This window comes from Lithobates pipiens, unplaced genomic scaffold (genome assembly GCF_037356315.1).
Source record: "Lithobates pipiens isolate NorthernLeopardFrog02 unplaced genomic scaffold, aLitPip1_a1.2 Scaffold_18, whole genome shotgun sequence".
NCBI lineage: Eukaryota > Metazoa > Chordata > Amphibia > Anura > Ranidae > Lithobates > Lithobates pipiens.
In genome coordinates, this window is record NW_027507758.1 from 342,831,270 (window position 1) to 342,858,920 (window position 27,651).

General features: G+C 44.9%; 1 protein-coding gene across 3 annotated transcripts in view; it reads left to right on the forward strand.

The window, feature by feature from the left end:
- ASRGL1 (asparaginase and isoaspartyl peptidase 1) overlaps window positions 1–27,651 on the forward strand; it is a 128,834-nt gene that overhangs the window by 20,256 nt on the left and 80,927 nt on the right. For all 3 annotated transcript variants that reach the window (XM_077487398.1, XM_077487397.1, XM_077487396.1), the window contains one exon: window positions 24,949–25,140. In XM_077487398.1, coding sequence (XP_077343524.1) covers window positions 24,954–25,140 — 187 coding nt within the window. In that variant the 5' untranslated portion in view covers window positions 24,949–24,953. The remainder of the gene's footprint in view (window positions 1–24,948; window positions 25,141–27,651) is intronic.

A 27,651-nucleotide genomic window follows, 5' to 3' on the forward strand; every position in this document is an offset into this window, starting at 1 on the left:
TGCTTGCAGCAAGGCCCCAGCTCTGATCTAAAATGCTGTGGTTAAAGGAAAATGGTTGGGGGTTGTAAAAATGCAGCTTTAGCTGTGCATTTTTACTGCTCCAAAAACACAGTGCCTTGTGATCTTTAGGCCTCATGCACACTTTTTTTTTTTTTTTTTTTTTTTTTACTGCTTCCAAGCACCCCTTCCTGTTATCCTATGTGTCTATGCACACATAGTATTTTCAAATTTTTAGTGGCAGGGGCGTTTACAAACGGGAAGAAAAAAAAACATGGCCAGTGCGTCCAGGAGCAGCAGTTTTTTGACCAGAAAAATGCTTGACACATGCAAATGCTCCTAAATGCATGTTACCATTAGGCACGTTTACTGCTTGAGTGATAATTAATTTCAGTGACCAGAATAACTTATTATTTTGGCCAATCAAATGAATGCCTAAGTGCTTTATGCCTGTAATTGAGCCTAAATGCTTGTAAAAGTGTTAGACACTTTTACAAACGTCAGGCATTTTTTCTGGCAAAAGGCTGCTGCCAAGAGGAGGTTCGTTTTTAAAGCATCCTGTGTGCATGAGGCCTTATAGGCTTATGGCATTAGGATAATCATTCGCACAGCAGGTGCTCTATGGCACTTTCAAAGTGTGTCACATACTGTTGGGTGCTGACTTTTCTATGGCTGTACAGTGGTACAATCTGTTACTTTATGGCTGTACCGTGTGTTACAAAGTCAGCACACAACAGCGTGTGACACTGACAGAGCCATAGAGCACCTCCTGTGCCAATGATTATCCTATGTTGAGAATCATAAGGCACTGTGAGGATGTGGATGACTATATTACAATGGGTGTTGTAACACCTCAACTCACTGTGTGCAGATGACTATATCCTGTGCTGCCACTGCTCACCTGAGTTGCTTTACTGCTTCTTCTTATGCGGAGAGACGGGAAGGAATCACTCCACGGCACCAGGGGGACGGCAATACAGAGGACACGCTGGCTGGGACTTGAGTGTTCTTCCGCGCCCAAAATACTAGAAATAGTCCCTCCCCTGCCGCCACCTAGTCGTGCCCTTAGCGATCAGAAAAACGTCATCCTGCCGACCAATACAATTAAGAAGGAATGGAAGGTTCCATAAAAAGGACAGGTGTTTTTTTTTTTTTTTTTTTTTTTTTTTTTTTCAAAAGGAGGTTTACTTTTGAAGAGGATGAAGCGTTGGTGTGGAATAAAAGACCAAAAATTGATGGCGCCTTTTCCCAAGTGTCTAGACTGACCGATCTAGCATTTGAGGACATGGGCGTACTTAGATGCCATGGACAAAGTGCGAACGCACTTTTAAGGAAAGCCCGGGACTAGTCCTTAACCTAAAGCCAGCGATGGCCGCTACAGTAGTAGCCAGAAACATGGAATGCTGGCTGTAACAACTTAAAGGCCATGTGGTAGCAGGCACCACTAGGAATAATTTGCAGGAGTCCTTCCCTACCCTTTTAAGATTGGTCAAATACATGGCAGATATCTCGGCAGAATCCATCAGGATGTTGGCCAGATCTTCAGCCCTAGTTAATTCAGCCAGGAGGGATCTTTGGCTTATGTTCTGGTCAGGGGACTCCCCTTCAAAGGTAAATTTTTGTGGAATTCCCTTTACAGGAGATCTGATGTTTGGACCAGAATTAGAGATCGTCCTTGATAGAACGGCGGACAAGAAGAAAGCTTTGGGCACTGCGTTTCTTGTCTCTGTTGCAAAAAGAGCGGTGCAGCAAAGGAAGAATTTTCGATCTTTTCAGCAAGCCCATAAAGAAAAAGATCAGACCCAGAAAAGACCCTGGAATCCTCAAAAGGGGAGAGGCAGAGGAGGGGTGCTCTTTAGACCAACCCCCCCCCCCCTCCCCGAGCAAACCTCAACAAAGCAATGATGACCATCTACCAGTAGGTGGGAGGTTGCAGGCCTTCCTGCCAGATTGGGGAAAAAGCAAAAAAAAAGCCAATTTGTTCTGAATCTAATCAGTCAAGGATATTGGCTAGAATTTTCAGACACCCCCAAACGAGTTTTGCATTACAAACCTACTAAAGGATCAGGAAACTTCTGAGAGAACAGATGCATCAGGATGTAATTTGCCAACTCCCGAAGGACCAAGAAGGGAGGGGTTTTTACTCCCACATTTTCTTGATCACGAAACCATCTGGGACATTTTGTCTGATTCTCAATCTTCAGATTAAGAATCAATCTATAAAGTACAAAAGGTTTCCGCTGGACACGCTTTTCTCTATGAAAAATGTACTCGCCCCCAACTGTTACATGGCATCCATAGACCTGAGGGCTGCTTTATTTCCATGTACCAATTGCAGCTTCATAGCAGAAATTCCTGCGACTAGCAGTCAATTGGGGGGGGGGGGTGAGATTTGGCACCTTCAGTTTAGGGTGCTGTTCTTCGGCCTTTGCTCCTCTCCCAGAGTCTTCACAAAAGTGATGGGAGAGGCTCTGACATCCCTGAGGCTGTTTGCAGAAACAAAAGATCATGTAGTGGTCAATCTACAAGTAACCCAGTGACATCTAAACAGCCTAGGTTGGCTTCTGAATCTCCAGAAATCAAATTTGATACCATCTCAATGAGTAAGGTTTCTCAAATCGCCTTTTAGGACATCCCCGGAGAGTGTAGCTCCACCTTCTTCTCAGGAAATGCCCACATGCCCACTTTAAAAACACCTCCTCTTCCCCCATGGTTTCAGGTATTGTGTTTCCTCCATGGGGGAAGCATGTGCCTGGAACCAGGGGAAAGCTACACTCTCTTCAGGGGATTAAAGGCTTACCTTAAGGTGGTTGTTTATATGGCCCCCAGCAGCATCTCCAGTGGGAGAGGTCTCCTGGAGCTCCTGGTCCCGCCATCTCATGGGAGTGAGGTCCCTCGGAGTGCCGGCATCGTGTGCCCGGTGTCCGCTGGATTAGCGCAGGGAGGGCTCTGTGGTTGGCGGAGGTCGCTGCGGGTCAGCGGCGTGGCTCAGTTTTTGGTGCCGGGTCCCGGGCGGCGACAGCGTCGTCTACGGTGACGCTCGGGCACTCTGAGGGGGCTTGGCGCCGTGGTTCAAGCGCCTTGAACGCAGGGACCATGGGTCGGGTCAGGTGACTGAGTGCTTCCGCTTCCGGCCAACCCTGATGACGCGGCGGCCGGGAAAATTCAAATGGATGGCGGAACTGATTGAAAGAAGCTGTCTCACTGTCTCACTCGGCGGAATGGAGGAGTGTACGTCCACTATGGCAGAGGCAGGTGCCCCTAGCACTGGTCCAGCCCAGGTATGTAAGGTGCAGCGGCACCCTCTGCTTTACTATTGGGCTATGCTTGTGGTTTGTCTGTTCCCCCCTCTTGGGGGGGGCCTGTCGCTGCAGGTCAGAGGTGACTTCGCTCTGACCCTTGCAGCTTAGTTCTGGGGTCTCACTAGTGGTCTGTTTGGTGATGGGTCTCTGCACTGGCTTGGTGTTAGCAGCTGCTAGTTAAAACATTTAGTGAGTTTAACCTGTATGTCGTTTCAGGAAAGGTCACTAGGGAAGGCTAAACCAAGCCAGAGGAAATGTCCTTGCAAAAACCCCCTTAGAGACTCATGGCAGAAGGCAATGTGTAGAGCTTGTATCAGGGAGGTGGTGGAAGAGGAAACATCCCAGCAGTATAAGGCGTTGTTTTCCTCAGTTAAAGAACTGACAAACTCCTTGAGTTCAGTCAGGTCCATCCTGGTACAAAACCCTTCTGGACAGACTGAGCCTCAGAACTTGCCACCTAGCCCCAGGGCATCGTCGTTCAGACCGGTGGAGAACGAGGACTCTGGAGACAAAGGGGGTAGTACTCTTATCTCCATCGGGGATTCTGAAGAGGAGGAAGAGGAAGAAGATAGCAGGGGCTCTTGATACACGCAATCGCTAGAGGAGGTAGATGACATCCTTGGAGCAATCTACACAACTCTAGAAATTCAGGAGGAAAAAGTACAACTGTCCGTTCATGACAAAATGTACCAGGGTTTGAACGAAACAAAACAGTTTTTCCAGTCCACAGGGTCCTTTCAGATACGGTGAGAAAAGAGTGGAAGGACCCAGAAAGCCCCTTTTTTCTTTTAAGGCCCTCAAGAGAAGGTTTCTCTTTGAGGATAAAGACTCGGAGGTGTGGAACAAAAAACCCAGAGTCGATGCAGCTTTCTCGCAGGTATCTAGACGAATGGATCTAGCCTTTGAGGATATGGGGATCCTAAAGGACCCAATGGACAAGAAAGCTGACTCCAACCTCAAGAAGGCCTGAGATGCAGCGTCAGTCTGTATGAAGCCGGCCATGGCTGCTACGATAGTGGCCAGGAACCTGGAATGCTGGGTGGAGAAACGGAAGAGCCATATTTAAGCGGGAATGCCCCGCAAGGATCTTAGTCTTTCCCACTAATTTTGAATGCAGTCAAGTATATGGCAGATGCTTAAGCAGAGTCGATCAAGCTGGCCGCCAGGTCTTCGGCTCTTGTGAATTCAGCCAGGAGGGCAGTTTGGCTGAAGACATGGTCTGGGGACACCGCCTCGAAGGTCAAATTGTGTGGTCTGCCTTTCTCAGGTGACTTGCTCTTCGGCCCCGATCTAGAGTCGGTGCTGGATAGGACGGCTGATAAAAAGAAGGCCTTTCCATCCAAGAAGAAGCAGGTTACCAAAAAGAATTTTCGTGCTCTTCAACGTTCCCATAAAAAAGACCAAGACCGTAAGAGCCGATGGGGTTCAGAGAGGTAGAGGCAGGGATGGAGTTCTCTTTAGATCTCCCCCAGAGCAGACCTCCAAGAGCAAATGACCATCTCTCCCCAGTGGGGGGGGGGGGAGGGGAAGACAGCCTGTCCAACTGTTCGTGAAAAGCTGACAGTCTCCAAATTTGTTTGTGAAAAGCGTAGTCGATCAGGGGTAAAGGTTAGAGTTTGCAGAACCACCCCAAGCAGGTTCTATGTGACAGCTTTGCCGAGGGATCAGGAGAAGGCCTCTGCAATGAAGCTCTTATTACAGGAGCTGATACAGCAAGAGGTTTTAATCCAAGTCCGAGTAAATCAGCGGGGCAGGGGTTTTTACTCCCATATTTTTCTGGTGAGGAAACCCTCAGGGAAGTACCGTCTGATCCTGAACTTAAAAGTTCTGAACGGGTCTATATGGTACAATCATTTCAGGATGGATACAATTTTTTCCATCACAAAGTTGTTGACCCCGAATTGCTTCATGGCATCCCTTAGATCCAGGGATGCCATCTTCATATACCCATTCATCAGGCGTCATAGCAGTTCCTACGCCTGGCATTGAATTTGGGGAGTTCGGTGTGGCACCTCCAATTCAGGGCTCTGCCATTTGGACTCTCGTCCTCTCCCAGAGTCTTTACAAAGATTATGGCAGAGGCTCTGGAGCCCCTGAAATTAAAGGGGATTTCAGTCGTCCCTTATCTGGACGACCTTTTGTTTTTTGCGGACTCCAGGGAGCAGGTCCTAATCAATCTTCAGACATCCTAGTCTCATCTTGAGGACCTGGGTGGCTTCTGAATCTGGAGAAGTCAAACCTGGTCCCCTCACAGGAGATGAAATTTTTGGGGTATACGATAGACTCGGTTCTCAAGAAAGTGTTCCTGCCACTGGAGAAGCAGGAAAAGTTGCAGTTAGCTGTAAAGCAGATACAGGGCAACCAGGCAGTCTCGGTCAGGACGGCTATGGCAGTTCTGGGTCTATTTATGGCGGCAATCCCGGCTATTCACTGGGCCAGGTTCCATTCCAGACCCCTTCAGAGGGAGATTCTGTCAAGCTGGTCCTATCAGGTTCCTCTGGAGAAACAGTTAAGGATCTCGTCAAGGACGAAAAGGGCTCTTTGGTGGTGGAGAGACCAAGCAAATCTCTCAAGGGGTCTGGTGTGGACTTTTCCCATGGACAAGCGACTGACAACAGACGCAAGTGCCTGGGGCTGGGGGGCCCACCTGGACGGTCAAACATCTCAGGGGGGTCTGGTCCAAGCAGGAAGCCCAAAGATCGTCCAACTGTAGGGAGTTGAAGGTGAAAGTTCTGGGTTTAGTGGCCTTTCAGTAGATTTTGAGAGGTCCCCAGTTCCAGGTGTTGTCAGACAACACAACAGCGGTAACCTACATAATGAAGCAGGGGGGAACCAGGAGCAGGAGCTTGATGGAGTTAGCCAATGTGGTGTTGGCCTGGGCAGAGCAGAACACAGCCTCGCTATCGGCAGTGCATCTGAAGGGCTCTCAGAACTTGTTTGCGGATCTCCTAAGCAGACGGAAATTGTAAGCCCTTGCACAAACGGTCAGGGAGATTCCGACGCAATGTGTCCTATCGGACCGTTTTGTCGGATATTCCGACCGTGTGTGGTCTGCATCGGACTGTTTCCGTCGGAATATCCGACGGACTAAGTTTTCCAACTTGCCGGTAAAATTTTCAGACAAAATGCTCCTATCGGACACTCCGATCATGTGTAGCCTACTCCGACTGACAAAGTGCCACGCATGCTCAGATCAAATGCCTAGACCAAAGCTATTGGCTACTAGCCTGAACGTAGTCCCGTCTAACAAAATAACGTCATCACGTTATGTACAATCGGATTTTCCGACATCTTAGTCCGACCGTGTGTATGCAACATCACTTCCGGACCTTTTCCGGAATTAATCCGTCGGAATTACTCAGACGGATTTGGTAGTCGGAATCTCCGACCGTGTGTACAAGGGCTTAGAGGCAGAATGGAGCCTGAATCAGGAGGTGTTCCTGATGATTTCCGAGGCCTGGGGGGTTCCACAGATAGACCTCTTTCCCAGCCAGCAGAACCAAGGTGGACAAATTTTCTCTTCACCAGGGAGATGCAGCAGTAGGGTTGGATGCATTTGCTCACCCCTGGCACTACCAGCTGTGGTACGCCTTTCCCCCTTTCCTCTAATTCCACTAGTTCTGAGAAAATTCAGAGAAGAAAGGACAGACTTAATAGTAGTCACTCCCTTTTGGCCAAAAAGACCTTGGTTTGCGGGACTTCGAAAATTAGCCTCGAAGCCTCGATGGAGGTTACCACCCAGAAAAGATCTGTTATACCAGGGGACAGTAAATCATCCAGAGGTGGAACTTCCACAGCTAACCGCCTGGTTTCTGAGGAGGACCTCTTAAAAGCAAAAGGGCTCTCAGATAGTTGTAAAGACCCTGCTATCCAGCAGAAAAGCAGTCAGGACAGGAATGGTTTATTCTTAAATTTGCTACTTTTGTTAAGTTACCACTATGTATGCTGCTGGATTACGTCCAGAAGAAATTTTTGAGACTTTGAGAGATTTTGGAGGAATGGAAAATAAGCCTAAAATGTCTGGTTTCACCTCCTAACAGCCAGATGGGAAGCATTTCTGCTGCTATGGTCCAGGGTGGTGCTGGTCAGTTGTCGGTGAAGGGCACATATACTGCACCAGTGGAAAAACCACATGACATGGAAGGGCCAAGCGTGGACCTGAAAGCAGCAGAGATCCTGACCAGGGCTCAAACAAAGGTGGTTAACAAAGGTGGTTAACAAAGGTGGTTAACAAAGGTGGTTAACAAAGGTGGTTAACAAAGGTGGTTAACAAAGGTGGTTAACAAAGGTGGTTAACAAAGGTGGTTAACAAAGGTGGTTAACAAAGGTGGTTAACAAAGGTGGTTAAAGAGACTGGGGTCCCCAGTCCAATGGTTGGTTTAGGTGACAAACCTAATAAGGTCCACGAGACATGGGGACGGACAAGGAGTGTGATAAAAATTGTATTTTTATCCACCTGAACAGGCAAGCTCTCGTCTGATCCACATACAGATGGCATCAGAACCAGTCAAGTGGTAGGACAGCTGCCTGCAGACTGGGTGAACCCAGGGGAGGTGACTTCCTGTGGGTGATGGCGGCCCTCTGTTATGTGTGCATTATTGGTGACATGTGCAACATTGAAAGGTCTAATGTTGGTTTGAATATGTCTGTCAATGATGAACCAAGTAATGTGTTAATGGTACATGATAATGTGGTGTCCAAAGGTACATGTAAACCTGGTAAACAATTGGTGACTGCTGAGTCAGGTACCAGAAATAAGAGGCTGGTTCCCGTTATAAACACCATAGAAATAGGCCCCCTACAGTCTCAGAACAGTAATGCTGAGAGAGTTTTGGGAAACCTTGAAGCGTGTGGGGCAGAAGGGTTGGTAGACCAGGGGTACCCTGTTTAAATTTCAGGAGAAGAAGTCTTTATGGAAATGCACCCGGAAGAAGAGTCGAAGATCTCCAAACCCGGTGCAGAGTGACAGGGGGGGCAAAGAGACACCAATGGAAGTCGTGGGTTCAGTTCCCCTTTAGGAAAAGTGAGGTTGGACAGGGTTTGACTTCCGTAAGGTGTAGTTGGCACATAGGTGCCAAAAGTAAACAATGTGTTTCGCCCTCTGGTTCGAAACAAGGGGGAGGGATATGTGACAGTACAGTTCCCTGTCCTAGTAATTGTCGCCCAGGGTTCTCAAATAGGCAGGTTGAGGGGCTCCAGGGGTATTTAATGTGGAGGAATCTGTTTTATCAGTTTCCTCCAAAGTTTGTAAAATCCACTTGGGGACCTGGAGCCTGGAGATTCCATAGCGTTATGGGTGGGATGGAATCTCCAATCCTGGGACTGGATTTTTGGAACAGCCAGGAGTCTGGCTGGTTGAGCAGGTGGGTCCTGGGCTTATAGCAGAGTTAGGATTGGGGTTCTGGGCTCCACCCAGAGAGACAGGAGGTCTCCACCCAGAGAGACAGGAGTCCAGAGAGTGCAGGTGTGCACTAGTGAAAGGCAGAGAAAAACCCCTGTGTGGGCAACCAAGTGAATGTATGAACTTTATTTTGTTCCTTTTAATAAAAGTGGGCTACCATGCCCTTAAACTAAAATTCCTGTTCGCTGTGAACTTACTGAAAAGGCATCTACCACTGAGTTAAACATCCCCCCAATGTCACAATATATTCAAATTCCAGTTAAGTGGTAAGTGATCAATCAAGGGGGACCCCAGGAACTCAAAATGTGGGGGGGCCACCTTCTGCAGAAAGAATACACTAAGGTAAGGGGGGGGGGGTGGGTTAATAATATAAGGAGGAAACCCTTTATATCAGTGCCCGCTTACATTATTGTATTCACTCCCCCCCCTTACATCAGTGACCCCCTCCGACTGGCCTGGTGGTGCTGTCACTGACCTCCTCTCAGGTGCACTGTGCAGGGCTCAGTCAGTCGGCTCCAGCTTGGTGGCTCTGGTTTTATCCTATAGTCTAATCTCCACAGTCCACACAAGTCTGACTTCGCCCATAGAAAGAACAGGGGTGGGGAGAATGGGGGGCTGGAGAGCACTGAGGTGGGGGCTGGAGAGTGATGGGGAGAGCTGGAGAGTACTGGGGGGGCCCTGATTCCCCCCCCCCCCAAAGGTGAATGTGGTACATTGTACCCCTATCCGTTCAACAAAAAAAGCTGTGAAATGTGACAAAAAACAATAGCCGGTTTTTGACAATTCCTTTATTGTAAAATAGCTCTGAGTGGTCTTCTCCCCCGAGCAGTGTCTCCTGCCATCATCTTCTCCCCTGAGCAGTGTCTCCTGCTGTCATCTTCTCCTGGTGCTGTCTCTTGCCGCCATCTTCTGTCGCTGTCTCTCCCGCCACTGCCTACTTCTCCCAATGCCATGTTCTTTTGGCGCAGTATATATCCCCATACCAGACCTGACATTTAAATAAAATTGATGTGAAGTTCCCCTTAATATCCATAACAGACTTGAAGGACCTGGTATGGACTGGTGGGGGAAAGCTATGTTGGTTTTATTTTCTTTGATTTTTAACGCCTATATTGCCGGGAATCGGCAATTCATTACAACCACAAGCAATTTTGCATAAAATGTTTTTTCCTTTTAGAAATATCATTTTGCTGTGGTACAGTAAGGGCCGGTTCACACTGCGAGCCGCGGCGAGGCGTCTCCGACTTCCTCGCCGCGACTTGCAGGGGGGGTCAGCGGCGACTTGCAGAGGACTTCTGCATAGAAGTCAATGCAAGTCGCCCCCGAAGTCGCCCCGAAGTAGTACAGGAACCTTTTTTCTGAGTCGGAGCGACTCGAGTCGCTCCTCTCAGAACGGTTCCATTGTACTCAATGGGGACAACTTGCGGGAGCGAGGCGAGGCGAGCCGTGTCGCCTCGCCTCGCGCCGCAGTGTGAACCGGCCCAAATAAACAGGAAAGATGCACTGCTTTACAGGCATACCATAAACACCCCACAGACACGATATTTAAAGGAATTTTTAATTTTTTGGTTTGTTTCACTGTAAGCATTTATTAAAATCTCTGTTCCTCTGGGACAGGACCCAGGTCCCCATACACTTTTTATGGCAAAGAACTTGCATATAAGCCTTCAGTGAGAACTTTGGATTTTGCAGGTTCGAGCCCCATTGACGTCCACTATTCCTGCATATGTGATCTGACAGGCATTTTTGCTGGCAATAGCACTGCTTTCCATTTGCATTAGCGCCCAGTTTCTGAGAGTTGAAGTCTCAATTGGGTGCTATTTTTTGGCACTATAGTAAATGACCCCCACTGTGTCAGTTGGGTGGGGGTCATTTACTATAGCGCCGAAAAATTATCCTGCAATCACAAAAAATGGCACTCAATTAAGGCCATTTAAGACTTCAGCTCTCACTGGCTATAGTATGCTTGTAAAATAGTGCACCTTTCCTGTGTTTATTACTGTACCGCAGCAAAATTACATTTCTAAAGGAAAACTTTTTTAAAATTGCTTGCGGCTGATATGGCATAGGGGTACCCCCCAAAATCCATATCGGACCCTTATCTGAGTACACAACCTGGCAGGCAGCAGGAAAAGAGGGGAGGAGAGATGAGAAAGTGCCCTCCCTCCTGAACCTTACCAGTCCACATGGGTCCCCCCCAAAACATCTTGTCCCAATGGGTTGATGGGGACAAGGGCCTCATCCCCACAACCATTGCCTGGTGGTTCGGGGAGTCTTCGCGGGAGCTTATCAGGATATAGAAGACCCTTTAATAAGGGGACCTCCAGATCCCAGCTCCCCTTATGTGAATGAATATAGGGTACATTGTACCCCTACACATTCACCAAAAAAGCAGTGAAATGTGACAAAAGACAATAGCTGCTTTTTGACAATTCCTTTATTAAACATGTCTTCTTCTTTCCCCGCTTCTTCCTTCGGTCTTCTCCATCTTTCTCTGGCTTCTTCTTCCCCTGATCAGTCCTCTGGTCTTTCTCCTCTGCTGCTCCCACCAAACATTCAAAAAACGAACCTCCGCCGCTGCCGCAATCAGGCGGATGATGTGACCCCGAGATCAGTGTCGGAGGATGTTTGTTGTTTTCATATTCAGCAGGTCGGTGGCGAAAGACCGGAGCCGGAGGAAGAAGAAAACCAAAGGAAGACCAGAAGCAGAGAACGAAGACAATTTAAATAAAGGATTTTCAAAAACCAGATATTGTCTTTTTTGTCATGTTTCACTGCTTTTTCTGGTGAACGTGTAGGGGTACAATGTACCCGATACCCATTCTCATCTGGGGGGGTGGGGATCTGGGGCCCCTCTTGTTAAAGGGGCTTCCAGATTCTGTTAAGCCCACAGACCCCCACAAGCACCAGGCAAGGGTTGTGGGGGATGAGGCTCTTGTCCCCATCAACATGTGGCCTGGTACGGTTCAGGAGGGGGTGCTCTCACCCCCCCCCTCTTTTATTGTGGCCTGCCAGGTTGCGTGCTTGGATAAGGGTTTGGTATAGATGCTGGGGGAGACCTCACACCATTTGGTGCAGGGTTCCCCTTAATATTCATACCAGACCCTACGCCATTTTTTTTCTTGATTTTTGAATAGCTGAATTTTTTTTTTTTTTTTTTATTCCACACCATAATATTATTGAATAATTACATACCATTGCATGCATTTGAAGAGTTAAAATGATGGAATAAACCAAACTTATGTGCATTCGCTAATTATTCTGCTGAGTACAATGTATGTTTTCAGGAGGTGATATCATTGGTGGGTTTCAAACCCATGGCTTGAACCTTTGAAGGTAGCAGGGCATACCACTAAGCTATGGAGCTGAGCACAACCATACATAGAAAATACTATTACTAATGTTTGATTCTTTTCATTCTATGCAATAATATTTTACATGTGAGGCATTATTATTATGGTACCAAACATGCTCATGTGCCATTGGGTAGGGATGAGCTGAAAGCCCCCCGTTCACTCCAGAACTTGCAGAGAGGCAAAAATTAGTGCGAACATCGTTAGTCTATGGAACACGAACATGAAAAATCAAAAGTGCTAATTTTAAAGGCTTGTATGCAAGTTATTGCCATAAAAAGTGTATGAGGACCCAGGTCCTGCCCCAGGGGACATGTATCAATGCAAAAAAAAAAAGTTTTAAAAACTGCAGTTTTTTTTTCAGGAGCAGCGATTTTAATAATGTTTAAAGTGAAACAATAAAAATGAAATACCGTATATACTCGAGTATAGGTTGATCCGAATATAAGCCGAGGCCCCTAATTTACCACAAAAAACTGGGAAAACTTATTGACTCGTGTATAAGCCGAGGGTGAGACATGCAGCAGCTACTGTTACACCCCTGTGTCCCGTCCATGCCTGTGTCCCGTCCATCCGTCCATGCGTCCATGCCTGTGTCCCGTCCATGCCTGTGTCCCGTCCCTCCCTGTGTCCATCGCAGCCTACCTGTCTCTTTGCCTTCTGCAGCCTCTGTGTGCCATGCCGCGCCGCACCTCTCCTCCTCGTCTGACAGACGGCGGCCATTCCACTGTTCAAAAGCCGCGCCTCTCTGTCTGTGATAGGCGGAACACTCAATTTCCCAGCAGTCAGTGTTCCGCCTATCACGGACATCCTCTCATCCTCGTCCGTAGTATGAGAATGAGCGGATGTCCGTGATAGGCGGAACACTGACTGCTGGGAAATTGAGTGTTCCGCCTATCACAGACAGGGAGGTGCGGCTTTTGAATAGTGGAATGGTTGCCGATCTGCGTGACTCGAGTATAAGCCGAGGGGGGCACTTTCAGCCTAAAAAAAGAGGCTGAAAATCTCGGCTTATACTCAAGTATATACGGTATTCCTTTAAATATCATGCCTGGGGGTGTCCTTAGTGTGCCTGTAAAGTAGCGCATCTTTCCCATGTTTAGAAGGGAAAAAAAGGTAATTTAAAACTGCTTGCGGCTATAATGTATTGTTGGATCCTGGCAATATAATGTAAAAAATGTTCAGCCGCCCCAGTCCATTACCAGGCCCTTTTGGGTCTGTTATGAATATTAGGGGGAACCCTGCATCAAAATTAGGAAAATTGTGTGGGGGGTTCCCCCAAAATCCATACCAGGCCCTTCGGGTCTGGTATGGATATTAAGGGGAACCTTACGCCAAAATTTGAGGGCGCAGGAAAAGGTGGGGGGGGATGAGAGAGCGGCCCCCCCTCCTGAACCATACCAGGCCACATGCCCTCAACATGGGGAGGGTGCTTTGGGGTCCCCCACAAGGGCCTCACACGCAGACCCCCACAACCACCAGGCATGGGTTGTGGGGTCTGCAGGTGGGGGGCTTATTGGAATCTGGAAGCCCCCTTTAATAAGGCCCCCCCCTTTTAATGCATATCGGGTACTTGTACCCCTACCCATTCACCAAAAAAAGCTGTGGAATATGATAAACAATAGCAGGTTTTTGACAATTCCTTTATTGTAATATAGCTCTGAGTGGTCTTCTCCCCCCTGAGCCATGTCTCCCGCTGTCATCTTCTTCTGGTGCTGTTTCTCTTGCCGCCATCTTCTGTTGCCGTCTCACCCACCACTGCCTACTTCTCCCACTGCCGTCCTCTTTCTCACCGCTGCGTTCTTCCACCCCCCGCCGTCTTCCTCCGTTGTGTTGTCCCCGCTGTCTGGTGTCTTACACAGCTATAGGGCGTGACCATCTGTTGACGTCACACGCAGAGCCTGCCCCTTTATTTTCTGGGAAAAAGGGGGCAAGCTTTCCGTGTGACGTCAATGGATGGTTGCACCCCATGGCTGTGTAAGACGCCAGACAGCGGGGACAACACAACAGAGGAAGATGGCGGGGGAGGAAGAACATGACGGTGAGGAAGATCACGGCAGTGGGAGAAGTAGGCGGTGTCAGGAGAGATGGCGACAAGAGGGACAGCACCAGGAGAAGATGACGGCGGGAGACACTGCTCAGGGGAGAAGACCACTCAGAGCTATTTTACAATAAAGGAATTGTCAAAAACCGGCTATTGTTTTTTGTCACATTTCACTGCTTTTCTTTTGGTTAATGGGTAGGGGGTACAATGTACTCGATACTCATTCACATGAGGGGGCGAGATCTAGAGGCCCCCTTATTAAAGGGGGTTTCCAGATTCCGATAAGCCTGCAAACCACCACAACCACCACAACCACTGGGCAAGGGTGGGGGGGATGAGGCCCTTGTCCCTATCAACATGGGGACAAGGTGTTTCGGTGCGGACCCCAAAGCACCCTCCCCATGTTGAGGGTATGTGTCCTGGTATGGTTCAGGAGGAGGGGGACCGCTCTCTCATCCCTCCCCCTCTTTTCCTGGGGCCTGCCAGGTTGCGTGCTCGGATAAGGGTCTGGTATGGATTTTGGGGGGGCCCCACGCCATTTATTTTTATTTTTTTCAAATTTTGGCTCAGGGGTCCCCTCCAAAACCATACTAGACCTGAAGGGCCTGGTATAGACCTGGGGGGGGGGACCCCATGTAGTTTTTTGTTTTTTTGACTTTCAATGGGGAAGTTGCTGACAGCTGAAGATTCATTGGTTGTTAAGGATGCGGCAGATGGCTTCCTGGCCCTCCAGTTAGCAACCAGCTATATACAGTGTTAAAATAATAAAACGCATCAAAATTCACATCACACACCCAACAGTTGCGTTTCTGGTGTGGTTCCATTGAAACCTATTACCTGCAAATCGCGTGAAAAAAGTCCCTGACCATTTACAAAAACACACTAACCCCAAAATGCATAGATGTGAACTAGTACCGTAGGAAACCATTTTAAATGGACTGTAGAGTGTTTCTCAAACGCATTAAAAAAATACATAGGTGTGAACCTAGGGTCAGGGCCAGTTCACACTGGAGCAATGCGGGTACTCTGCAAATTTAGTGAGAGTTCCCACATCGTATACAACTTGCAGGCAGTTCACACTGCCATATGCAAAGTGTTGCAAGTGTTCAGTAGAAAGCTAATGACGCCCCCCAAATCAGTTTGCATATCGCAGAGCAAACTGCAGATTTGGCCAACACTCATGCGATCCGATTCTGCTGCGGACCAAAATATGGGTCCTGTGCAAGTTTGATCCAAATGCGATACAAATTCAACCATACAATCTGTACAGCTGAGTTTTCATCCCACACAGTGCGGGGCAAATCACATCCGATGTTGGACAGCACAGCAGTGTGAACCGGCCCTAAGGCTCCTTTCGACTTGTTCTGCCTCCATAGACCTCAAGATTACACTGGCATTGCTTCAAATCGCATCAATTTGTGGCAAAAAGCGCTGCAAAATCACGGGACTTTCAGCTCACACAAGTGTGAAATGGTCCTTATGGACCTCAAGCTGTATGAAAAATCAGGCAAGTCAAAGGAACCTTTTTGAATTAGGCCCCATTTGTACTCGTACTCGTGCGACCAATGTCTGTGTAATTTTGCTGTATATGGACCTCAAGTTGCATCAAAGTCAAACCAAAGTACTGCAGGGACGAATCTGACTCACTTGCAGGATGCACAAGTAAGAATAGTTCCTAATTCAAAGGTATTATACATGAATCTCACTCACACTGCTGCAACCTGATAGTCGCACTGTTTTGCTGCTGGTACTTGGTCCCTACTTCTGGGAATGCCTGTGTAATATTGCGCCCTATGTACCTCAAGTCACATGAAAGTCGCACCAAAGTAGGACTACTTTGAAGTTGTTGCAACTTGAAGTAGCACAGATATGAATGGTTATTTTGAATCATGGGGTACAACTTGTCATGCAACTCGGAGGTCCAAATTTGCTGAAAAAGTCGCTCAACTGTGAAACCAGTCATATATACTTTTAATACAAAGGAGCTATCATTTATATTTGCATAGTCCTTACTAATTTACATCAGCAGAACAAATGCAGGAAATGATTTGTGCACATACACAAATCAATGAACCCCACCCACACCAAATCTAACTACCACCCCCACATTGAGTAAGTACATATCCTACACTTACCCTGCAAATCAGCAGCACCTCTTCTTTGCTAAAGAGGGACCTTGCCATGTCCACCTAGATGGAGATCCTGACCAGCACAGGAACTTCTGGGTGATTACAATGACTAATTTCCAGGTCAGAAGGTGAAACCACGCTGTTTTGATCACAACCATGATTAGAATTTTTTCATTTTTGTTTATTTGCAGATATGCAAATCTGTATTTCTACATATATTTGAAAGTAAACTTGAGGGAGTTTGATAACAAAATGGTGTGCCTGGGACAGCAGCAGGTGAATTACAAAGGCCCAGTTTGAGCCCTGGTTCACACTGAAAGCATGTGTGAGTTCAGCTGAACTCACAATTCAATTCCTGCATGTCAGTCCCGACTGCGGGGGGGGGGAATTTCAGAAAAATCTGTGCAGGTTTCTGCACTGACGTCAATAAAAATTGCCCCCAAAGTCACCAAAAAGTAGTACAGAAACTACTTTTGAAAATTGCGGCGCCACACCAATTAGAACGGTGCATTTTCCACCGATTTGACATGTCAAATCGCACCAATGTGAACCAGGGCTGACACATACAACACTGCCTATCCACCAGCTGAATTCATTACCTGCAATTCTCCACAGCTGTTATAAAGATTTCACTGAAGAGATTTGAGGAAAAAAAAAAACACCACAAACAGGCTCAGGTCATGTACTTTTACTTTGCCAGGAGAAACAAAATTATGTACATTTATTTACTAGCTTAAAAAAAAAATTCTACAGGCTATATGATGCTACATTTAGCAAAACAGCACTTGGGTTTTAATGACCCTGCTCATAGGAGCTTACAATCTAAAATTTGTCTAAACCTTAGAGTGGACACAGCTTTACTGTCGGTGTATAACGAGCAACGCATCACATTTTATCTGCAAGATTATAGAAACCTACTTAACAGTGATTATTCATACAAAGCATTCCAACATAATATAAAAAAAAATGTTCAACATCGAACCCCCACAACCACCCCACAAATCCACACACATACATACATTTGTGACCACATTCTACTGGAAACTGCATTTCTGTGTACATGATTAAGCAATGAATTCAAAGAGTAGGTCAGCACATGCTCCTAAACCATGTTTGCGTGTTAGGCTTCGGCTATGTGCATCAAATCTCCAACTACAGGCCAAAGATCGAAGTCCATTTGCATGCACATAAACAAAGCAACTGTTTTCTAAGCATATGTACCTATGCAGTGTAAACCCTACAATTTTACATTTCCAAGTCCCTGGACATGATTAGTGCTAACAAACATTAACATCAGTCCCTGGCTGCAATGAGCTTCCAATCTAAAGTCCAAAATGACTTTCTTACATTAGAAACTATTTTAACATGAGACCAATAAAATGCCAGCATGTCTTTGGATTGTGGTGAGAAACACACAGAGGGAGAACATATAAACTTCAACACAAGCATTAGCATGTTGGGGAATTAAACCAGCAACCCCAGTGCTGCTAGACAGAATTGCTACCCTCTTAGCCAGCAGACAGCCTCACACGTTCTCTGCATCTCTGTGGTGTGAACCAGCCCTAAGGCTGGATTCACACCTATGCATTTTTTGCTTTTTGCATTCTGCAGATTTGTACTACAGAATGTGTGCCATAGGAAACCATGGTAAATGGACTGTAGTACAAATCTGCAAAATGCACTAAAAATGCATAGGTGTGAATCCAGCCTAAGTCCATAGCCATGCTCAGTGTCACAAGCAATATACAACACATTGGCCTAAGTATTGGGACACCTGCCTTTTTTATATGCACATGAACTGTAATGGCATTCCAGTCTTAGTCTGTAGGGTTCAAAATTCATTTGTCCCACCCTTTGCAGATATAACAGCTTCAACTCTTCTGGGAAGGCTATCCACAAGGTTTAGGAGTGTGTCTATAGGGATGTTTGACCATTTCAAGTGCATTTGTGAGGTTAGGCACTGATGTTGGATGAGAAGGCCTGGCTTACAGTCTCCACTCTAACTCGCCCCAAAGGTGTTCTGTTGTGTTGAGGTCAGGACTCTCTCCAGGCCAGTCAAGTTCCATAAAGACATGGATGAGTGAGTTTGGGGTGGCAGAACTTGACTGGCTGCACAGAGCCCTGACCTCAACCCGATAGAACACCTTTTGACTGAATTAGAGCAGACTGCGAGCCAGGCCTTCTCATCCAACATCAGTGCCTGGCCTCACAAATGCACTTCTGGTAGAATGGTCAAACATTCCCATAGACACACTAAACCTTGTGGATAGCCTTCCCAGAATCTGTTCTAGGTGCAAAGGGTGGGCCAAATCAAATGTTAACCCTACAGACAAAGACTGGACTGCCATTAAAGTTTATGTGTGTGTAAAGGCAGGTGTCACAATTCTTTTGACTAGATGGCGTATCTGCCAGGATTTACGATGGTGGTGGAACCCTCCTACATATAAAATACTACATTTAGAACCTGGGAGATGAGACAACTTCTCTACATTGAAGTGGCATGTTTGGGATTCAAACCCAGACGCTCAGGAATGCTAAGCAGAAGTTCTAACCTCTAAGCCACGGAACTGCCACATGTGAAAACCTCCTACACATAAATACTGCATTTCTTTGGACTAACAGGTGATGGAATTACAATACTCAAGAGTTATTCTTGATTTATTCTGTGATATTTGCTGGTTCTTTGTGGGTGAGTGTAGAATAGTGATATTACCCTCAAATTTTGGGGAATTGCATTTTGATTTCTGTTATTGGTACACATATCACATTTTTTTGGGCTCAAATTATGATTATTTGGAAATAATAAAAGCACAAAAAATGGTGACTCATTTTATATTTGCATCAGCAATGGTATTTATGCTTTGTAAAGATACATGTGTGAGTTTTGGGTAAAGGTTGTTGTGAAATGGAGAGTAACAAGTGAAAGTGACAGAGAAAAATATTTTATCAAAAAAATCCACATTCTAGAATTCTTAAAAACAAAATATTTGAAGTAGAAACAACAATGTTGCAAAGGAAAAATTATTTCAGAGAAAGATATATTTCATCTCGACATTAAAAGGATTTATTTGGGGAAGTTACAATTTTTCCATTAGAATCAATGGCTAAAACTTGCATTGGACTATAATAGCGCAGATTTTCACTTCCAAAAAATGCCCTTTAACACAGTGCTCATTTTCGTATCTACTATAGCGCCCTGTAAAAAAGTCACTGGAGCTAAAATTAGCTATTTGCAGGACTGAGCATGCTCAGTTGTGTTGGCACCTAGTTGTACAAAAAGGGGGAATTTATCTCTTCTCAGACTTTTAAAGATATTTCAGTGTAGAAATCACTTTTTTACACAGTTTTTAAAAGCAGATTATCTTAAATATCTTATCTTATCTAAATAATATACTGCATATTTCAGTACCATTTAGGCAATTATATCATGTTCTAAACAATATTTCCATGTGCAATTCTCCAGGTTTTAGCAGAGTAAGGGCTTGGGCACTATTTGGTTTCAGGGAACTATAGTAAATTTGATTTTGGGAGTATTTTCTTGCCAGCAATACAGTGAATACCGCATTAGAGCTAATTAGCTCAGCGGCGCTATAGTAAATGACCCACTGTGTCTTTTTGTGTAAAGCAGAGTGCCACCCATTTAAAAGTCAGCAGCTACAAAAAGTGTAGCTGCTGACTTTTAATAATCAGACACTCACCTCTCCTATGGTCCAGTGATGCAAGCGCACAAAGCCTTTCTCTTCTCCCCCTCCTCTGGCACTGGCATTCTCACTGTGGGCACCCTGGCTTGGCTGTGTGAGCCACGCTGTTATTGGCTGGGCAATCTTCTGGGACCTGTGACGTGTCCCAGAAGATTCTAGGGAGGGGGGAGTTGATCTTCCTTCAGGCACCAGGGAGGAAGTGGTAGCTGGCTGCCTGTAAAAACGAGGTACCCGCTCCTCCCCCAAAAAAATTACATGCCAAATGTGGCATGTCAGGAGGTCACCAGCACTTAAAGTGGAAGTTCAGTTTTTGGCTGTAACTCCATTTTAAGTATATCGCCTTTTATCTGTGGACACTATTGGATCAAGATCTAATGATTGTCTGTTCAAATATGTTTGAAAAAGTAAACAATTTCCATGGGGTGTTCTTACCTATTGACATGAGTGGATGTGTTAAAGGCTATGTAAGGCCTCATGTACACTGCTGCTGCTGTTTTTTTTTGTTGTTTGTTGTTTTTTTTTTACCTGCCCCTGAACTCTCCTCTGTTGTCTTATTGTATGTACACAGGGTCTTTTTTTAGTGATTTCCAGGCAGTTTTAGAAGCATTTTTCTGGAACGCAAAAAAATGCGTTCAGGATGAATTTTCAGAGGCATTTGAAACGCCAAATGCCTATAACTGCTTGTAAACGCGGTAACTCATGTTTAGCCTTGTTTCGTTTACAGGCATTTTTTACTTTTTAGCTATTTGAAGAATGATATATATATATATATATATATATATATATATAATTTATTTAGGGGTGCGCATCTTCATTGGTCTCAGGGTTCAATACGATTGTCTGGTCAATGATTCAATTTGATTCCGCGATGCATCACGATTACCGACAAGCTCCCACTCCTGGCTTGGGCCGCCTAGGTGGCTCTTCCACCCTGCAATCTTCTGGGACACATCACAGTTCCCAAAAGATTGCCGGGCTAAAAAAAAATGTCACTTCATACCGAATATCAAGTAAATACATCCCGATCATGTGCCAAGCCCGGCCCGCCTCTCTCCTCTCTCTTCTCATGTTTCACGTCTCTCGAGTCCTGACATCAGCGGGGAATTCTCAGCCCCGCCCGCCTCTCTTCTGATATGATAGCTATAGTCAGCGGACGGGGCTGAGAATTCCCTGCTGACGTCAGGACTCGAGAGACGTGAAGCGTGAGAGGAGAGAGGCGGGCCGGGAGTCACATGATCGGGATATTTACTGTGAAATTCGGTATGAAGTGACATATTTTTTTAAAAAGCGGGGCACATCATTCAATGCAACTCGGCATTTATTAAAATAAAGGAATTGTAAAAATGCACTCAGAGCATTTTCCCGGGAGGGGTGGGGCATGTCGGGAAGATGCCATCCGCAATTGATTTTCCGGTCCTTATGCATACTAGGGTTACTATCTGTCAAGTTAAATCGTTCAGGAGAGGTTGTAAAAACGTCCCGTGTACAGGAAAGCCTTAAGGCGTTTTCGTTTAAAAAAAAAAAAAAAGCCATACTTGCCTCCCCTGTGCAGTTGGTTTTGCACAGTGGCCCCGATCCTCCTCTTCTGGGGTCCCTCAGCAGCGCTACTGGCTCCTCCTCCTCTTCTTGAGTGGCCCCCTGGAGATCCGCTTTCCCTAGGGACACTCGTGCGGGCGTGCTCCCATGTCCTGCCGTTGCACCTATTGACAGACAGCAGGACTCGGGCCCACCTCAATGGCTGCGCTGTTATCAATCTATCCAATCAACACCCAAGACCCCGGCTGGAGCTAGTGTGTTTGTCCCCCTCGATGGAAACGGGGGGCTTTAGGGGGCAGTTGCATCACAGGAGGTTTTTCACCTGGATGCATAGAATGCATCCAGGTGAAAAACCACATGGGTTTACAGCCCCTTTTAGCACACACTTTGGAAAGGTGGTAGTCGAGCAGGATTCAGTGCCAGTACTTTTCAGAAAAGATTGTGGAACTATACAGCATATATACAATGCTTGAATGTAACTGTTGATGTGCACGAGTATCACAGATTTAGAATGAGCTAGCTGTGTCAACCAGCTGATGATATAGGCGTCCATAGTTAAATTTCAAATTACTAGGCTATAACTAGTCTAGAAATTCAAGCAAATGGTGAGAGTGAAAGCAAGCAGAATCGGGGCAAGGGGCATACCTGGGAGATATGAAACTGGCTGAGCACAGGCAGCATAAAAGTAAAGTCTTGTGTCAAGATGAAGTATGGCCATGGGCACACACAGAGGCATGATACAGACTGAGATAGAGGGCATACAAACTGTTCTGTTAAAGCCTTTTTATATATATATATATATATATATATATATATATATATATATATATATATATATATATATATATATATCAAACAGAAAAAATAATAAGGTAGGGAGAGGCCTAGGCGCTACCTGTCGTAGCTAAATAAATATGTGTATAAACCCTATGTGTTTTTTGCTGTTTGCTTTTTAAAACAAGCTTGTTATACATATACAATTTTATTTTTATTTTTGCTTTTTACTTTTGCTTTTGTTGTTTTTTCTTGTTTTTTCTTGTTTTTTCATGTTGGCGTAATAAAAACTTTTAAACATATATTTCTTGAGCGAATACATACATATATTTTTTGAGCAAACTTTCTGAGCATATTTTTGAAAAAAACTTTCTCTGAAGATACTACACTATGAGATCCCTTTCATTATTATCTTTCTGAGGATCCTCTGGCACAGTACTACCTGCTGAGTAAAAACTAGCCCACGCATTAAGGAAGGTGACACAGTTAGAGAGTGGAGGTTTGCCGGATGTCCCCCCCTTTTAGGAGGTGCCCACCTGTGGAATAATTAGACCTCGCACCGTGCAATACTGAAGGCTTGAACGCCCCGTGTGGGCACATAGTTGTGGTGAGTGGGGACCTGAGGGGGTGAGCACGGAAGTCACCTGAATTTCTTCATGTTTTGAGCACCAGTCACTTTTATCTGTTATCACTGGAAGAATCTGAAACTGAAATATTACTTGAACTGTATTTATCCTGGACTGTTTTTTGCCCTGTACTCCTCTAAAGGACTGTTTTCACTGTCTGTGTAGGACGTTTTTTAGTAATCTAATCATGTATACAGTATAACTGCTGCACCTTTTTGTACTTTTTTCCGCACCTTTTCTGCACCTTCTTTGCACTTTTTTGCACATCCTTTTCACATTTTTTTGTGCAAAAAATCCTCTAAGGGGGCCCCTCAAATACAGGAGCTTCTTTGGAAAGGTTTTGGAATTTTTTGCATTTTTTGCACACCAGCACACATTGACTGCTACTTTTTGCACATAATATATATATTATCTACCGTACATACACATACCCGTCGCACAGTTGTTTGCACATATACAATAACCTTTCTATGTATAAAATATATATATTATTTACGGTATAGTGAACACTGTCACACTCTGACATTTACTTAAGACTATACAATATTGGAGTACCTATACTTCTACCTTTTGAAATTTTATTATTGTTTATTTTTCTTATTATATTTTTTATATACTGGCCACACGTCTACGTAGAATCTGGACACAATTGTCTTTCTTTCTCGGTAGAGGCACTTATACCCAGTACTTTCATGTAGCCCGCTTTGGACATAACTTTATACGAAATATTTCCTACACAATCTTTCACTGTGACCTCCTGTGTGTGGTGATAACTCTCTCCACTTGAATTTTCCCTATTTATTGCACACACATAGGGTTTATACACATATTTATTTAGCTACGACAGGTAGCGCCTAGGCCTCTCCCTACCTTATTATTTTTTCTGTTTGTTATATCTCACACCCCTTTGGGACTGTGAGCTATAGGGGAGGCGACACCTTTCTCTCGATAGCGTTTTGTCTGGTGTACCCACATATATCATATACCATTTAGCGCGGCTGTGGCCTTCGGAGACCACTTCTTACATAGTCTTTTTCTATATATATATATATATATATATATATATCTCTTTTCAAAGTAGAGGAAAGCCGCAAACTTCAATTAGTGCAATGCGATCTGGTCATCCCACTGACCAAAATATAAGAAAAAGTTCAGAGGATCCTCTTGATTTTTCATAGATAGATTATATATATATATATATATATATATATATATATATAATCTACCTAGCAGCTTATAGTAGCAAAAAGGATATATGGTAAAGGATCAGAGAGGGATACCAACCAAAATGGATACTCAGAGTGCAATATAGTCCTCAGCTAAACGTGTATTTTATTTTTATATATATATATATATATATATATATATATATATATATATATATATATGTTGTCTGACCCAATTTCTGCCCCTATGTTCCTTTTTGTTATGTGGTCTGCATATTTAAGATGGGACTTGCCCCAAATTTGCATGCATTTTGATAGCTGCGATCACCTGGGACTGGCTCATATCACTAGCCATTGTGTCTGTTTCTCTCTGCAGCCATGTAGACACCAGGGTAGGTAGGTCAATGTAACAGGGAACTTCATGCATACATAGGATTTCCTGAATGTCATCATCATCATCTAAGCAAAAACAAAAAATTTGTTAAACTGTAAAAACGAACCTTAACGTAGCACAACATTTTTATTTAAGTTCCTATCCTATTCCTGCCTCTAAACGCTCCTGCCTATAAACTGAACTAAATCTGAACCTATAAACACTTACCGTATGTGTGCATGAACACGTATGATAACCTAGAGGAGCATTCAGGAAAAAACGCCAAATGCTTAAAATAATGAGCTTATATTGGTACATTAAAAGGTACTCCTTTTTTTTTTTATTATTTTTTTTTTATCATGAACTGTTTTTGTGGGTGGGAGCAGGTTGGGTTAAATATGTAATTTTATAACATGGGTGTCTGCATTAGATTATACAACTATTATCTTGTGTTGCTTCAAAGGTTGAAGAATTGCAGAGGTTAATGGTTACCTAAACCCCAGTGTATGCTTCGAGTAAGAAACACGTTTTGTTTTATCCTTGCAGTAAAAATGAAGCCTGTTGTTGTTGTTCATGGCGGGGCTGGTACAATTGTACAGGAATATGCAGAAGAAAACCGTTCTGGAGTGAAGAGAGCAGCCCTTCGAGGCTACGATATACTGAGACAAGGTGGGGATGCAGTAACGGCAGTGGAAGAAGCTGTGGTTGTGCTGGAAGATAATCCACTTTACAATGCAGGTGAGCTTCATCAAAGTTTACAAAATAATGCATAAAGCGGAATAACATTTTTAAGATTTTAATGCATGTATTGTTATCCAGTCCATGATTTTTTTTTAAACCATGTGATCTCTAGCTATCATTGACCCTCATTGCTGAAAATAAGGGCACCATGGTGATTATTGATCTTTTTAGCTTAGTGATTTGAGCCTGTTGTCTTTTGGACTGCTTAATTAGAAACATATCATTTTATATGAAGGTTTCAATCAGTTTTCGTTTCAAAGCTATTTTTTGGCGGAATTAAATCTGCTACTGACACTTTTTCTGATGTTACTCCCTTTTTGTTGCACCAACTCGTGCATCAAATTCAGGTATTTCTTAAATGCGTCACATTGTGTGCGCCACTTGTGTGCGCCACTTGTGTCATGTTGAATGCACCAAATGTAAAAGTGGGGCCAATTAAAGTGGAACTTCACCCTAAAGGGGTTCCAATTTATGCCCTCCTCCACCCCTCCTCTTGCATTTTTGCCACTTTTTTGGGGGTGGGGAGGGGGAGGAGAGAGGGGAGAGGAGAGGATACCTGTGTTTTGACAGGTACCTGCTCCCACTTCCAGGTGGATCGCTGAGTCCCTCCGCCAACAGTTCTCCTCCACTCCTCCCCCCCCCCCCCCCCAAACCTTCTGGACATATCACAGGTTCCATAATGCTGCAGAACTATTCACAGATCAGTGTGGCTCACGCATGCACCATGTGCAGCCAGCTGTGAAGTCGCAAGGAACCATAGCAAGTTGTCTACAGTAAACATGCTGGCGCCAGGGACCTGTGAAGAAGCGGATTGGATGAGGACAGTGCCTGACCCCTGGACAGGTGAATGTTATTTTATTAAAAGTCAGCAGCTACAGTATTTGTAGCTGTCGTCTTATTTTTTTTTTTCAAACCGGGTGAAGTACCGCTTTAAGACCAACTCTTTAGACCTACAGAGAGAAAAACTGATTCAGACTGCTTAGTAGTATTGCACAGTTTTTGCTACTTCTGACTGATTATAAACTATGCATTCTCTATAGGCCAAATTAACCTGCCCAATAAAAGGAAAGAACACTATTTGCTGCTGTTTATTTATGAAGAAGGAAGGACTCTGATCCCAAAGTGCTGGTTCACACAGGGGCAACCTGTCAAGCGACATAGCCGCCTGACAACTCACGCTCCATGCATTGCAATGGAAATGTTCTAATGGGACCAACTCAAGTTGCTGTACTACTTTGGGGTGACCTCGAAGCGGCTTACATTGACTTCAATACAGAAGTTCTTTTCCAAGCCGCGCTGAAGTCACGCCGTATGGGACAGCTTGAGAGTCGGGCGACTTTGAACCCGCCCTTGTGAACCAGCACTTTATTTTATAAAAAACTGGAAAATCTCTGGGTGCAGTAATAAGAAATTCTGGCGTTTACATTGCTTATTTTCTCCCGTCTTCTAGGTACCCCTAATTTTCCCTTTCACACACGCAGACCATTTATCTGTTTTCCATCCATCCAATGACAGATCAAAAAACCGACATCAATGCATCTCTTTGGAAAAAAACAATGTAAATGGATCATACATTTACATCAGTTTACATTCCCAATTGTCCACATCTGTTTTTTTTTTTTTTTGATCAGAGCTCTATTTTTCTTACATTTCAAAAAACGTATCGGACGAAAAACTGACGTAAACTGACAAATGGTCAGTTTTTCATCCGTTTTTGCATTAATAGTGGATGTAAAAAAAAAAAACCTGCTAAACCTAATGACAGAACTAATGAAATGAACAGTCTGCATGTGTCAAAGGGGCCTTATATTCACTTCCTTTTAATAGGGAGACAACGGTGCTTCCTCTGTTTGTAAATTCCTCCGTTGTCTCCTTCTGCATGGTGCTGCTGTGAAGAAACTACAGCGTGCCGTCCTGACATCGCTTGGGGAGGTGATTCTTCAGTCCATAGAAAGCTCAGGCAATGCAATCTTCACAGATGTCCCGACATGGCTCTGCCCACCCAATACAGTTAAAAACCTTTTGTGAGAATTTATTTTTTTTTTTTAATCCAACACAATCCTATCTGTGTCACCTCAGGGTGCCTATTACTCACAGAGGTGAAAGAGTGACTGTGACATAGCTTTGGGAAGCAGGTGGGGGTGGTTGCACTGGATGCAAGATCTAAAGGGGAGCAAAAAATTCACCCGCTGTCTGAACTCAGGAATATGCTGTCACTCTCCTTGCTCCCAATAGCAGCCTGAACCTGGGAGCTGTTCTCCCCTCCACCTGGCTGCCACTACTCTAATCTGTTCACCTGGCTCCCTCCTCCTCTCCACCTGGCTGCCACTTCTCCTCTGTGCACCTGGCTCCCTCTTCCCCTCTATCTGGCTGTTACTCCTTCTCTGTGCACCTCTCTCCCTCTCTCCCCATTTAAACCTTAAAAATCTTAGGTCAGATACCAATAAAAATTTACATTATAAACGTAAGGACCAGTGACAACTATTCCATATTCCACTAAGAGCATTG